General features: G+C 41.4%; 1 protein-coding gene across 1 annotated transcript; it reads right to left on the bottom strand.

The window, feature by feature from the left end:
* Positions 1-3460: 3460 nt before the first annotated feature.
* On the bottom strand, positions 3461-12822 carry map2k2a (mitogen-activated protein kinase kinase 2a). Its single transcript, XM_017407418.3, has 11 exons — positions 12102-12822; positions 11661-11871; positions 10619-10765; positions 9546-9623; positions 9005-9056; positions 6645-6769; positions 5912-6125; positions 5767-5831; positions 5619-5680; positions 5297-5342; positions 3461-5189 (listed from the first exon to the last, which is right to left on the bottom strand). Exons 1-11 carry the CDS (start codon positions 12188-12190, stop codon positions 5079-5081), a joined length of 1200 nt encoding a protein of 399 aa, XP_017262907.1. The 5' UTR covers positions 12191-12822; the 3' UTR covers positions 3461-5078.
* Between the last annotated feature and the right edge of the window lie 526 nt (positions 12823-13348).

The raw sequence follows: 13348 nt of genomic DNA, 5'->3' as shown, positions 1-13348 counted from the left end.
CTGCGACATACCTTTTTTTTTTACGTGTGGATAAGTACATTTTAATACATGATGAAATGAACAAAAAGCATGGCAAGCTTTACAAAAACAAAGTGGTATTAGATAAAAAAGAAAACAACAGAACCAGCAGGAAGGCTATACAGAAAGTAGAACTGTACTCTGGTACACCTTCACTTGTACAGGTGTCTGTTTCTATAAAAGTTCATTTAATTTGACAGACTGTATATGCTGAATATGTAAATGCTTAATTTTCAAAGCCACTTTTTTGAAAATGTTATTAAGCTGTTTAAACATAATAATAAAAAAATATAACGCAACAAATGTTTCACTTTGAAGTAGTTGGAAAGGAGTTAAAAGTACTCATATTTGATAGCTTATTTCTTACGGTAATTCTTTTGGATTATGTTGTCATTATTATCATTCCAAAAGCTGCCACGTGTTTTATGATCTGTAACTGATTATGTTTCAAAGTCATCTGAACCAAATTTGTGCACCAAAAGTCTTTTAGATAATAATATGTCTTTACAATATTTGGAGCTCATGTGTCTGAAGAAATAATGAGCAAAATATTGTTGCGTTTAAACCTCTTATCTGTGAGCAGAGCTCGATGTTGGAGCGGGGACAGGCAGTAACACAATGTCTACCTTAGAGGGCACTGTTTAGTACGGTCTCTGCTTCGGCACAGGTGTGTGGGTCAGGAGCATAAGATGACACACACACACAAAAATACAAATAAATAAATCTGCTTGTTCCTTAAACACAGTATTCACAAAGTATGCCTTTTACTCCAGCTCGATCAAAATAAGCCGTTCTCAGTCAATGACAGTCTGAGATGATGTCAGACGGTTTTATGGTACAAGGGTGGTCCGCTTCACTGCCAGACACCCCACATCTGAGCTGCATTTGTTATTACTGCCTGAATCGTGGTTTTCAATGAGCCTAATCCAAATGGAAGGCAGTTAGCAGGAATCCCCGTAAACACAATTCCATATAACCGTCCAACAAAAGGTTTAGATGTTAGGCAAAATTGTAAAAGTCAGTCTGGGACTGTTGGTCGAAACTCGGGTCGGCTGTGGCGGGGCCCTGCAACGTTTTAACAAAGTCTTAGTCTAATTTCTTCACAAAGCTGAGTTTAAAGTTCACTGTCTTTGCTGTGTTTTTGGTTGCTAACTCTTTACAGCTTTTTGAGTGTGCAACTCTTTAAGAGCAGCAGCAAAAAAGTACACTTTTCAGTGGAATTTCATAGTTTACATATTCTATATTTGCCTTTATTTGTAATGACAGTTTGGTCCCCTAAAGACGTGCATGTTTTCTTTTTAACATTAATATTATTATTAGTAGTATGCCTGTTGCAAAGTTAGTTATATCTGACCCAAGAACAGGCTACCATTTATCAGCCTTCTTTCACTCTTTGGCCCTGTTTTTTTTTCTTCTTTTTTTTGGTTTCACACTTATTTTGGTAATTTACTAAACAAGATGAGCCATATCTGTTTTAACAGACAACCTAAAGTGTTGGAAACCTTGCTCAAAAATGTTGTCTAAGCTGGAATTTATGTTTACCTTTAATCATTGACCGACTAAAGGGTCGGTGTTTTCAACGTAGCGCAGCGTCGCCAACTGTTCAAAGCGAAGGCCTCGGGGGGGTCATTTTGACCCAGGGGCAACAGGAGGGCTAATTGTGTGAATTGTGCGGGCTCTTTCTGGCCATTGTGGGTGGTGACCCCATGCACTAAAAGCTTGAAATAATTATAACACAACTTATGAATGTATGTATATTTAAAAAAGTATTTTTATTACATTATAAAACTAAAAATGTAGACTAAAATGAAAATCCTAAACTTTGCAGGCTTGTGCGAGTCCTTTATTTGTGGAAAAATACTTAGGTATCCCACTATGAAATAATAAAACATAATTAGAATGAACAAAACATGCAAGTTTGTTGAATATTTAAGTCTGACTTATTGAATTTAAAATCAAACCAGACCCTCATTTGTTTTGTTTTTTAAATCAAAGTTGAGCTTTTACTTCTACTTCTTTTACTTCAGCTTTTTGTCAAATTGATTTGCCATACTTTTGCAGAACCCCTTATTTCATATACCTATAGTCTGTGATATGTTGGCAAAACTGTACTTTTTGTTTTTCTCCTCAACAATTTAAAGGTATTCAAAAAAAATGTTTGTTTTCTGGTGGATTTGAGGGAAAGCTCACACTGTGGTTGGAAGCTGGAATTATGATGTGGCTAACATGTTATTACCATGATCTGATCGACCCGATCCGCTCATTGTAGCATCTTATTTGATATTTGCGAACAAAATGGATAGAAAAACTACTCGGCCGGAGCTACAAAGAGCCACTCAAGCGCGGCCCTCAACCCAGAGGTTGCAGAACCCTAGTTTAGACTCAGTTTCCAAAGTTTTAGACATCCTCAGGCCTTGGTCTTAAAACAGAACTTTCAGGAGCTGCAGTTTCCGAAAACCTTTGTGATCCGACCTGTGAAAAGAAATGTATGATTTCACGATTATCGCTGTGCTACCAAACGCTGCTCCAGTGATTCACCAAGTCAAATCTGAGGCGGCTGGAGGCTCCAATTTCCTCCAGGATTTTAGGTGAATATGGGATTTTAAACATGTTCAAAGTACGTGTTAGTCATCATCCAGGGTGTACCCAATGAATTGGGATGGACCCCTGTGTCCTCTGACGCCTTAGCGAATGGGTAAACAGATGGATAGCCTAACTCAACCAAAATTCTTCTACCATATAATGTTTATAAATAAATATTATTTATTTGTCTGGTTTCCGTACACTCAAATCTTATATAAAATAATGAAGTCACAGAAACAAAACTTGTTTTTCATGTCAAAACACTACTTGTCCCACAGAAAAGCAATGCTTCAACACTGCAAAATGCTTCTGTCACTCCACAAATGGCTCTATGATTACCAGAAAGTGACCAAGTTTGGTATCATATTTACATCCATTGGACTCCATAAAGACACCCCACTGATATCAGAGGGACTCCAAAGGCATTCTGGGCATTTTAACCACATGTCGCAGAGCTTTACTGCCCTTGGCCACGCGCAAGCCAAGCTACATTTTTATGTTTCCATTTAGGATCAGATTTACAACAACACAAAATTTAAAAGCAGCCTGGTAAATCCCCTGGAATTAAAAAATATATTTGCCATTTTCCGGCCCAGGAGAAAACGACTGCGTCGTTTAGTCGTCAGAGGCTAAACCCCCTTAAAATTAAAGGAAAAGAGAGATACAGACTCAAAGTCAGTTGTCAGAACTCAACATAAATGCTTCACAGTTGAAATTCTGCAAAACGACTCCATGCTCAACACACACGGTGAAAAAAGGCATGCTGTACATTCACAAATAAGTTTTATTTCAATATTTTTTTTATACATTATAACCATTTCCAACACATTTTATATTATAATAAAATGACTTTTTTTTCCCCTGTCATTTACATAAAATCAGATTTTGTATATTAAGACTGCAAAATAGTACTCATGTCAATTTTGTTTATAGCTTTGTACACATACGAGTGACGATGCATCCGTTTACTTTTAAAGAATGCACATTTCNGGACGGGGGGGTGGGGAGGATAAGAAAGGGCAGCCATAAGCAGAGAGAATACAGGAGCTCTAGCAAGACGGCAGGCTAGCAGGAAACACCACCACCTTGTGACCAACACTGACCTGGGTTACAATCTTCAGTACCACTTGACGGGTCTGATGTTGCGCTTGAAGTCTGTACTTTTTTTATTTTTTACATATATATATGATTTTGAGGGGTGGGGGGAGGGGGGTTAAATCACAAGAAAGAGTGTTTAACAGTATTTCAACCCAAGTCTTTTACAGGCAGGCCTCCAAGTTGGTTGTGTCCCAACAGAAAGCTTGGAGCGGTACGGTGAAAAACAATAACCAAATACAGACCAACGACGAAGAGAAAAACAAAGAGTCAAATCAATCAACGCAACTGAGAATGCATCAACATTGCAGAGATTTAGGCTTAAAAAAAACAAAACAAAAAAACACCAGCTCATCCCCATCATGATCTTGAGAAATACACATACAGTATTAGAAAGATAAACCATGCTTTTTCATCCCGTAAATACACCTCGATTGTTCTTTTCCCCTGTCAAATGTCAATAAAGACATTCTGGCCTATAGTCAAGCCTCAAGAGGATATGCCTCCCTCTGTGTGAGACATATAACATAGGATGTCAATAAAATGTTGAGAGGAACAAATAAAAAAAGTCTCCACACAATTGTCATAAAAGAAAAAGAGAACATTCAAAAGTACACTGATATATACTGATCAAAACCCTAAAAAGAAGACCAGCTATTGAAGTAATAAGTAGTCAGGAGTACCCTCTTTGGTTTGTGACACTGTTCACAAAATGATTTATTCAGTAATCACTCATTTGCCAACAGGTGAAAATAACTTCTCGCATTTTTACCTGCACTTCACTCAGAAACTTGATCATTACACTGGAGGTGACGACGAGAGCATTTCATCGTGAACGAGTGTGACAAAATGATCTTTATTTCAAATAGCTTCAATCACCTCCGACAGACAAATTTAGAGTTCGCAATTAGATGATTTGGACTGGCTTCTTCTCGCTTTCAGTGGGTCAAATTTCAAAACAGCAGGTTCAGAAAATACAACCCCACAAGCTTCCATAGAAAAGATTAATACAGAGTAATTAAGAATACAAAATAAGTTTGCCAATGCAAATTTTGATGACACAACGGCAGCCCTTCAGTGCTTTACATCCACCATAGCAGTGTGAAAATGTGAGCTGAGGCCGCTATCGACACTGTCACGGTGAGGCTGTGGTCTTACAGTACAATAATGACTCAACGAGCCCTGCTGCTGCTGCTAACGAAGTAAATGAAGCAAAAAATGGTTTACCCAAGAGCAAGGTGGAAAAAACAAAAAAAAGTGCCAGCATGCGTTGTGAACCGTGTACATGTATGCACAGTATTTGTATGTGTATGAAGCCAGACCCAGAATTGTGTCAGAGCAGGGGGCGGTGCGGTGTGTGTGTGTGTGTACGGGGGTCTCGATCACTCAGTGCCACGGGTGGGAGTGCTGGGCTGGTTGAGACCCATGGTTTTGCACAACCAGCCGGCAAAGTCTACTTCCTCCACTTCTGACCGCTTGATGAATGTGTGACTCTGAAACAGAAGGGAAACTTCTGTTTGCAACAGTCATTGTCGACAGAAACAAACAATGTGGAAATCCATTTATCAAGTTAAAAAAAAAAAAAAAAAAAAGCACTCACCATAAGCATCTTTAGATCTGCTCTCTCAGCTGGGTTTTTAATCAAGCTGCAGACGCAAAGGATGCCAAAAGATGTTAATGAAGGATCTTTTTTTTTTGACTTTGCTGATCAAAACAATGCATGCAAAACATGAGCACGTTTTTCATATGATAAAATATGCTGATTTAAGAGTTTGGAAGACATCACAATCTGCAACCATCTGGAAACTTCTCACTCGAAATATGCAGATATACGCATTTCTGAACCACCTCAGAAATGCACCAGTTTCAACCACAAATACACTCATTTTACTCTTTGTCTTGAAGTCATTTCCATGGCTCACCATTTAGTCACAAAGTCCTGGAAGTCACTGGTGAAGACACCGTGTGGCAGTTTAGGGGGGGGCTGTGGAAGAAGCGGAAATAAAACATCAGGAGTAGAAGAATGAAGAGCTTGTCCTCGTGCTGTGCAAACCAGCCATTTTTCCAGACCTCATTGACGATGTAGTCCAACAGTTCAAATATGGCCATGGCAGGTCTGCAGTCCATCCCGTGTCCTTTAAAGATGCATTAACATTTTTGTAGCAAAGCGGTCATTTTAAAAATCGAATGGAGTTATCCAGTCGGAGTTTCTTACCGCTCACTGGCCTGCCTGGTGGTCTAGGCCTAGGCATGTTGGTGTGAGCCTCTCCCTCAGCTCCGTCCATAACGGCACGACCGAAGATGGCCTCCAGCTCTTTGGCGTCTGGTGGGGGGATGGGGTAGCGGCCGATCGCCAGCTCCACCAGGGACAGGCCCATGCTCCACACGTCAGACTGAACAGAGTAGTGAGTGCCCTGCAGTCTCTCCGGCTGTTGAGAAGCACAGAACTACGTCAGAGAGGCCAGGTAGAGCCACGATGCCAAGGAAAAGGGAGAGGGCTGGGCAAAGGGCTGGGAGAGAAAGAGAGGGAGAGTGGGCGTTATGGCATGAAAAGGATGGGCGTCTTTGGCAGAATAGGAAGCAGACAATTTCAGTGGGAAGGGTGAATGTGCTCAGGTGCGAGTTCAAATTATAGTCAAAAAGAAAAGTACAACACTACACCAACAACGTTCTGGGAAAGGATGGGAACGGAACAAGATAAGTAGCTTTTGGTTCTCCATCCAGGTGTCTAAAACTGGGGGAATACAAGCACAAGAAAGAGCAAGCACTCCTTCGCTGCCAAAGAACCCTGGCTTTGCTTCTTGGCAGGGGAGCGAGGGTGGGACAGAGGAAGGGAAGGCAGAGGGTGGGACCAGTGAACAAGAGCCGTGCGAGAGGAACGGAGAGGGAAAGTGGGTATAGGGCCAGAGGAAAGGAGGTGGGGGCACAGACGTGCAGAGCTGACTCACCGACATGTAGGAGCGCGTTCCAACAAAGGAGTTGGCCATGGAATCTATGAGCTGGCCGCTCACACCGAAGTCGCACAGCTTGATCTCCCCGCGGGAATTGACCAGGATGTTGGAGGGCTTGACGTCTACACGGGAGACGGGACAAAAACAACTAAATCAATTTTACATTTACAAAGAGACTCGTGCTCGCACCTTATCCCCAAAGTTTACTAATAATAAGCAGAGCTCGACGTATTTTTGAAAAAAAAAAAAAAAAAGATTACTTCTTGTAGCATAACTAAAGGAAAAATCATAAACGAGCACTAACACGTTGTTGAGGTAATACAGCAAAAAGGCAAAAGGAAATGTGCCATCATCGACCAGTTAATTTCACAAAGTTCACTAATTTGCAGAAATACTCGTGTCATTTTTCAAGGTGAACAGCAGGTAGATTGCTACTTTATTTTGAATAACTGCTCGCATTTTCTCTGCGGACGTAGCCTCTTTATCTAAACCCATGCCGACTTTATGTTGAGATAAGGTTTATGTGGGCGCCATGCGATCCGTTGAAGGACGTCTTGTTTTTCTAGCTCCTGGAGCTTGTTGCTGCAGAATGAATTGGGGCTTCCCCTGATAATACTGTGTGATGGGTAACAATCTCAACATCTAAACGGCTGTATCTTGTGATTTTGAAGGAATACGTGCAACATAAACGTAGAGATATGAAAGTGCTTACGTACGACTATGAGTGCATTGTGAACAAAATGTTTTAGATTTGAAAGGAGAAATCACATTACATATTAAAACCTAGTGTGTCACGAGGGGAGAGAAAAAATAACTTAGAACTCATTGAGCTCCCGTTATAAACAACCCCTCCACATGGGCAATTTATCACTGAAAAACATCCTGCAAAATAAGGGTGTAAGGCTGAGCCTTGCAGTCTGCTCTTTGTGGTGGGCATGAGACATGTGAGGAGCGACTGAGAGGAGAGATGGCATAGAAGAGCGGGAGAACGATGGAGGGAAACACAGAGGGAGGGTCAGCAGGGCGCGGCTGCTCTATAATCACATCTGAGAGGCTGTAATTACCTCCTGAGCTCACAGACAACTTTATCCCGGAGTACCACCGACCCTGAAGCAGAGTGAAACTTCAAAATACCAGTCTGACTGCTCCCTTCACTTGTACGACAGCACAAACGCAATCTCACATGGAGGCACTGTTGGAAAAAACTGGCCTGCCTTTAGACTTCGCCATGGTTTGACTGGGAATGTGGTGTTTCGAACACCGTCTAGTGGAGACTTTTGACACTCAAAAAAAAAGAAAAATGTTTTGTATTGTGGTGCAGGTGATAAAGCAAGGGAACATACCGATCCAGTGCATATGTAGAAGACACACACACACACAAACTGAACACAAATCTGAATGTAAAAAAACTGGACAAATGCAAGGACAGGTCAAGATACACATGAGAGCTATTATAAGAGCTACTGAGCCATAAAAACTATTAAGAATATATATATATATATATTTTAGTTGACTGGGTGAACCATCTTGCTATCAAGGTTACGAGTGAACAAAGCCAACAGAAGCCTCTACTCTCACCACACCTAAAACTTGGCCTCTAGCTACCCGTACAAGACACTGATTAGGTCGCAGTTTTATGTTGCAGCCTTAAACACTTGACTTAAAGCCTTCCTGGATATGAGGACTTTCTTGTAATTGTGATCTTGCATCGCTCACACAAAACCACCTGCTTTGCAGGGGCGGCAGTGGCTCTGGAGGTACGGGTTCGTCCTGTAACCGGTTATAACTGGTTCCAGCCCCCGCTCCGTCAGTCTCAGCCGTCGTGTCCTTGGGCAAGACACTTCACCCGCCTCGCCTACTGGTGGTGGTCAGAGGGCTCGGTGGCGCCGGTGTGATGGCAGCCTCACTTCTGTCAGCCCGCCCCAGGGCAGCTGTGGCTACAATCATCAGCGTGAATGAACGGGTGAATGATTGTAGGGTGAAGTGCTTTGGGGTCCTTGGACTAGATAAAGCGCTGTACAAGTGCAAGCTATTTACCATTTACCGTGTGGAAACTGTGTGACCTGCAGCTGGATGCCTCTCAAACAGCAACAATAATTGTGCTTGTGAACTATCTGGATATATGGTTGTTTTTCTCAAAGTCAACTTCTAATACAACAAAATGATACAAATCTTTCCACTGCAGCATGAACACATAAAACCCCCCAGCACAGATGTGTTAATTTAAGCATCCTGGTTGTCATCACAACCAATTAATCCTGTCAGCATCTAACCAGTCTCTATAATAGGAATTTCCTGGGTGGCAGTGACTGAAAATGTTGCAGATTTTCTGAGTAAAACCAAAGAGTCCAGTTTACCTCTGTGCATGATTTGGTGCTTTTCTCGCAGATAAGCTAATCCCCTCAACACCTGCAAAATGAAAGCGAAAATTCATTTAAATCAAAGACACATTACACAAAAGTCATACAGGAGTCTACACATTTCTCTTGTAAAGACAGTAACTGTGTATGGTCATGTTGGTAATTAGTCAACAGCTGAAATTTAGACTTGATGCAAGAGTAAAGGCAGTAAGACAGATAAGACCCACTGTGTGTTACTGATGCATGACTGGACTGCTCTTTCAGTTAGTCAATCGACACCACAGAGACACACACCCATAATGGGAAATGCGTAAACAACAACGTGTGCAGCCAATGCTTAGTAACTAGCCACAAGAATTTATTTAACACTGCCAAATTCAAATGGCTGCCATTAAAACCCCCGAGTGGTCAAAGAGTTGTTAAAATATAAATATATATATATATATATATATATATATATATATATATATATATATATATATATATATATATATATATATATATATATATATATATATGGAGGATAAAGTCAACTTACAGCTATGCTAACTTTCCCAAGTATTTCTTCTGGGATTCTTCTAGCTTCCTTTAGAACCTGGTCCAATGACCCGCCGTCCTGTAGAGACAAAAAAAGTGACTGTAATTAGCACTGATTAAAAACGTTAAAACATGGATTTTTTTTTTACCGGAGCCTACAAAACACACGCCGCCTTCCATTAACAGAGCGACAGCTGAATGTGATAAAGAGGCACACTCGAACGAGTACGCTGGTGCTTTTCTGCAACTTTTCGCTCCGGCAATCTGACTAGATTGGACTTGATATCGCATGTCCAAATCAAATTTCAACAAGAATCAAAAATCTGAATTGCACAAGTCACATTAACACACAGGAAGGCTCGGTCTGTAGCAGCTGATTACTTAACATATGAGTGGCTGTATAGAGGAATATAATAATTGGTTTAAGCAAGCAAATAAAAACTATTGTCCTTTAACTTAAACGTGCAGCAATTAGATCCAGGAGATAATTAGATGCAAGCCTTGTTTTTAATACAGCTTCTGAGCCAAATACAGGACAATTAAAACTAAAAGCATTTGAGCTGCAGAACATGCTTCTGCTCTAAGTCTATCTATAAATACTTCAAACCACTTGCCATTCATGGTGGTTTAGTTTGCCACAATGCTGTGTTTGCTATCTTGATCTGAATCATCGCAGCAAAATAATGTTATAAAAAACAAAAACTGACACAAAACTAACCAAGGACTGTTGTATAGTCTCAAACACGACAAACGACAGATGTTCTACTCAAAAGGACTTAAAAGATGGTGGGTTTTTTCCCCTCAAACTGATGACTTCACTAAGAGTAGTAGAATTAAAGCCTCACATTTATAAGACGGAATGGCAAATAAGCTTAAATAAATTATATGTTCAGCTGCTTCCAGCAGTTTCTTAGCATGATTTGTTGTGGCAATGCAACATGAAGTTGTGAGGGGGGGGAAAAAAAGCTCTACAGCAGTGACCAGAGTCAGAATGTTAATAAAGTCATTAATGTTGCATAACCACTGTCTGAAGAAACCTTAAGAGACACTGCTGCCGAGTTAAGAGTCTCTCACCATGTGCTCCATACAGATGCTGATCTCGCCATCACTGTAAAAGGCTCCATAGAAGCCCACGATGTAGGGAGAGTTGCATTCATGCAGCACCTGCAGCTCTCTGATGATCTGGTTTCTGATGGCGGGCTTGATTTCCAGGTGGATTAACTTCGAAGGGGGGGAAAAAAAAAAAAGTAAACCCATCAACTGATGCTCAGATGCAGCCGTGTCATTCAAAAACACACAACGAAGACGTAACGTCAACACGCATACGTCCGGAATGTCTCAATCCAACTAAAATGTCCCGCATTCTCAAGTTTCTTTTCTTAAACCCTAAAAAAACAACAAAAAAAAAAAAAAACACCTTTAGAGGAAATTTCAGCCGACATTTTAAACACACATTTTTAGAGATCCTACAAGTCTGAGCTTGCTTGAGTTCCTGCAGCAGAGTCTGTAGGAGGACTTAGTAACTTATCTTGACAAAAGGTTTCGATCAAATTATGGATTTTTTTCCAAGTAGGTGTGGAGGTTTTCTGATCATATAAGTTGGTTTAGGTTTGTTATGTCCAGGATGAGGTCAAGAAGTGCGCCAAGCCAGACATTCCTCAGTGGAAAAATAAACATAATATAACAAACTATGTGGCTGAAGCGCTGTGAGTAAATTACCTCAGGCAGAACTCCGGCATAACTTCCCCCCGCCCCCCCCACTTTTTTTTCTTACTCGTCATAAAAGTACAAATCAGAATTTATGACTTAAGCAATTTGCAGATACATTTATGTTTATGTTATTCTCTGTTTAGGTTTTGGACCACTAAACATTTACACTTCACATTTTTTTGGTCACTGTTATGTGTAGAGCTGCAGATGAGCTTGTGTTAACATTTTAAAACTGTAGTGCAGGAATTGACGCCTTTGTGATTTAGTCTCTAAAAAAAAGTAGTAGGATTAATGCAGTGGAACATTATAAAGAAGTTGTACCTAAACTACAAACACACACAAACTCTGGAACGTCTACTGCTTCATCAAGCCGCCACGATTCATTTTCCCCCCAAAAAATGTTCACCTTTCGAGCCATGACCAAACCCGAGGGTTTGTGGCGGACCTTGTTGACCACTCCTCCGTTTCCGGCACCCAACTCACAAATTGGGTCGAAGTCTTCGTCCTTCAGCTCCCCGACCTGGGCTTTCTGGGTGAGGAAGGCTTCGAGACGTTTCCTTTGCTGCTCGTCGAGGTCCAGCTCGCCCAGCTTCTTTTGTAAGGCCTCGAGGTTGGCTCTGGCAGGAGAAGGCGCACGTTTCAAGAAAGGTTAAAGGAACAGGCAGAATGGGTTGTTCACCATGGCATACAAATATGAACTAAAGTTATCCTTGACTGGCTTTTAACTAAACAGACACAACTGAGAGCCTCAGTGCAATGTTAAACAGTGGCTGCACATGGGAATAAACAAACAAACAAAACATTGGCTGATTATGACAGTTAATTGGATGTGGATAAAGGCACTTACTCTGATGCAGCATCAATGGTGTTGGAGGTGGCCTGTCCCTCCCCAATGGGCGTAATGTTCAGAGGAACTGGTCTTCTTTTTGGAGCCATTGCAAAATCAAATTAAACCACTTTCTAGGTCAAACACTACCTTTAAGTAAGGTGGGCAGCTGTTAATCTAAGCCTGTCCGTGCTCGAAAAACCCGTCTGGAAAAGAAAAAACAAAACAAAACAAACAAAAAAAGAAGCAACAGGATCCGCTGTAGATGGCAGCTAGTAACTTGGCTAGTCAACGTTAGCAAAGTTAATGCACTTCTTGGAGCATGTCAGTTTGCTAATTTGGTAAAACGTAGCATGCCGATGTGCCCTACAAAAGTCGGATAGTTTTTCCAGTTCATCTATAGGCTCTGGAAGGCGACAGCTTTCTTTTATTCGGCCCCCTTTCTCGGTTGTCTACCTGCTGCTACTAGCCATTAGCCACCTAGCTGCTAGCGCCAGCTCCGGTGAAAATCTGCGCCTTTCAGCCGTGAGGCGCTGCAGTCCTCGCCCCCTGAGCTCACACGGAGGACAACGAGCCCAGCTGCGCTTGGAGACCTCTCGGTGGACCTCTCCTAAAAGTAGTCCCCCTTTTTTTCGCGTGTCGAACAGGCTGCGCGGGGCTCCGAGAAGTTGCAGGGCTTTGGCGCTGACCGCTGGTGCTTCAATACAGGAAGCAGCAGCTGCCTGCAGCGTCAGACTCGACGGCGTGACACCCACAGGAAGAGCCCGGCGTAAATACCGCAGGACGGAAACTGTGACACGCTCATACGAGGGGAGCCAAAAATCTTACAGTAGTCTTACACGTGTTATCCTCGTGGCAACATACTTGGGGTATTGATTTTAATAATATAAAAGCCCAGTTAAATCATTTATGAACAGGGTTTTTTTTTTTGCATTCATTGTCGGTGCGTTCACATGCGGCAAAGTGCATTACTGCCAACTACTGGCCGCAAGAGGTACTGAACGCACTAATATTGCAAAAATCTTATTTTCTCAGATTTATTTTCAAATATTTCAGTATTTTAACTTCAGTAACGCTGCGCTTCATGAAAAAACAAACATATCTCATGCTAGAGATGTTATACAAGTACAAATATATTGTTTGTAAGGGTTTTTTATATTGCACACACCTCCACTGTCGCACAAAGAAAAGATGTTGCTTGATTTGCCTTTAAAATGTTCATTGCTGCAAAATCCAAATTTTCTAGTTAATGCCAAGTCTGATTTAGC

This window comes from Kryptolebias marmoratus, linkage group LG24, assembly GCF_001649575.2.
Source record: "Kryptolebias marmoratus isolate JLee-2015 linkage group LG24, ASM164957v2, whole genome shotgun sequence".
Taxonomy (NCBI): Eukaryota; Metazoa; Chordata; class Actinopteri; order Cyprinodontiformes; family Rivulidae; genus Kryptolebias; species Kryptolebias marmoratus.
Note: the sequence above shows the minus strand (reverse complement) of the source record. Positions and strands in the feature narration are given on the sequence as shown.

Coding starts and splice junctions, on each gene's coding strand:
- map2k2a (XM_017407418.3), bottom strand. CDS start 12,190: ATGGCTCCAAAAAGAAGACCAGTTCCTCTGAACATTACGCCCATTGGG. Junction 6,770..9,004: donor GCACCAAATCATGCACAGAG/GTAAACTGGACT, acceptor TCTCCCGTGTAG/ACGTCAAGCCCTCCAACATC. Junction 5,343..5,618: donor CAGGACTTTGTGACTAAATG/GTGAGCCATGGA, acceptor TTGCGTCTGCAG/CTTGATTAAAAACCCAGCTG.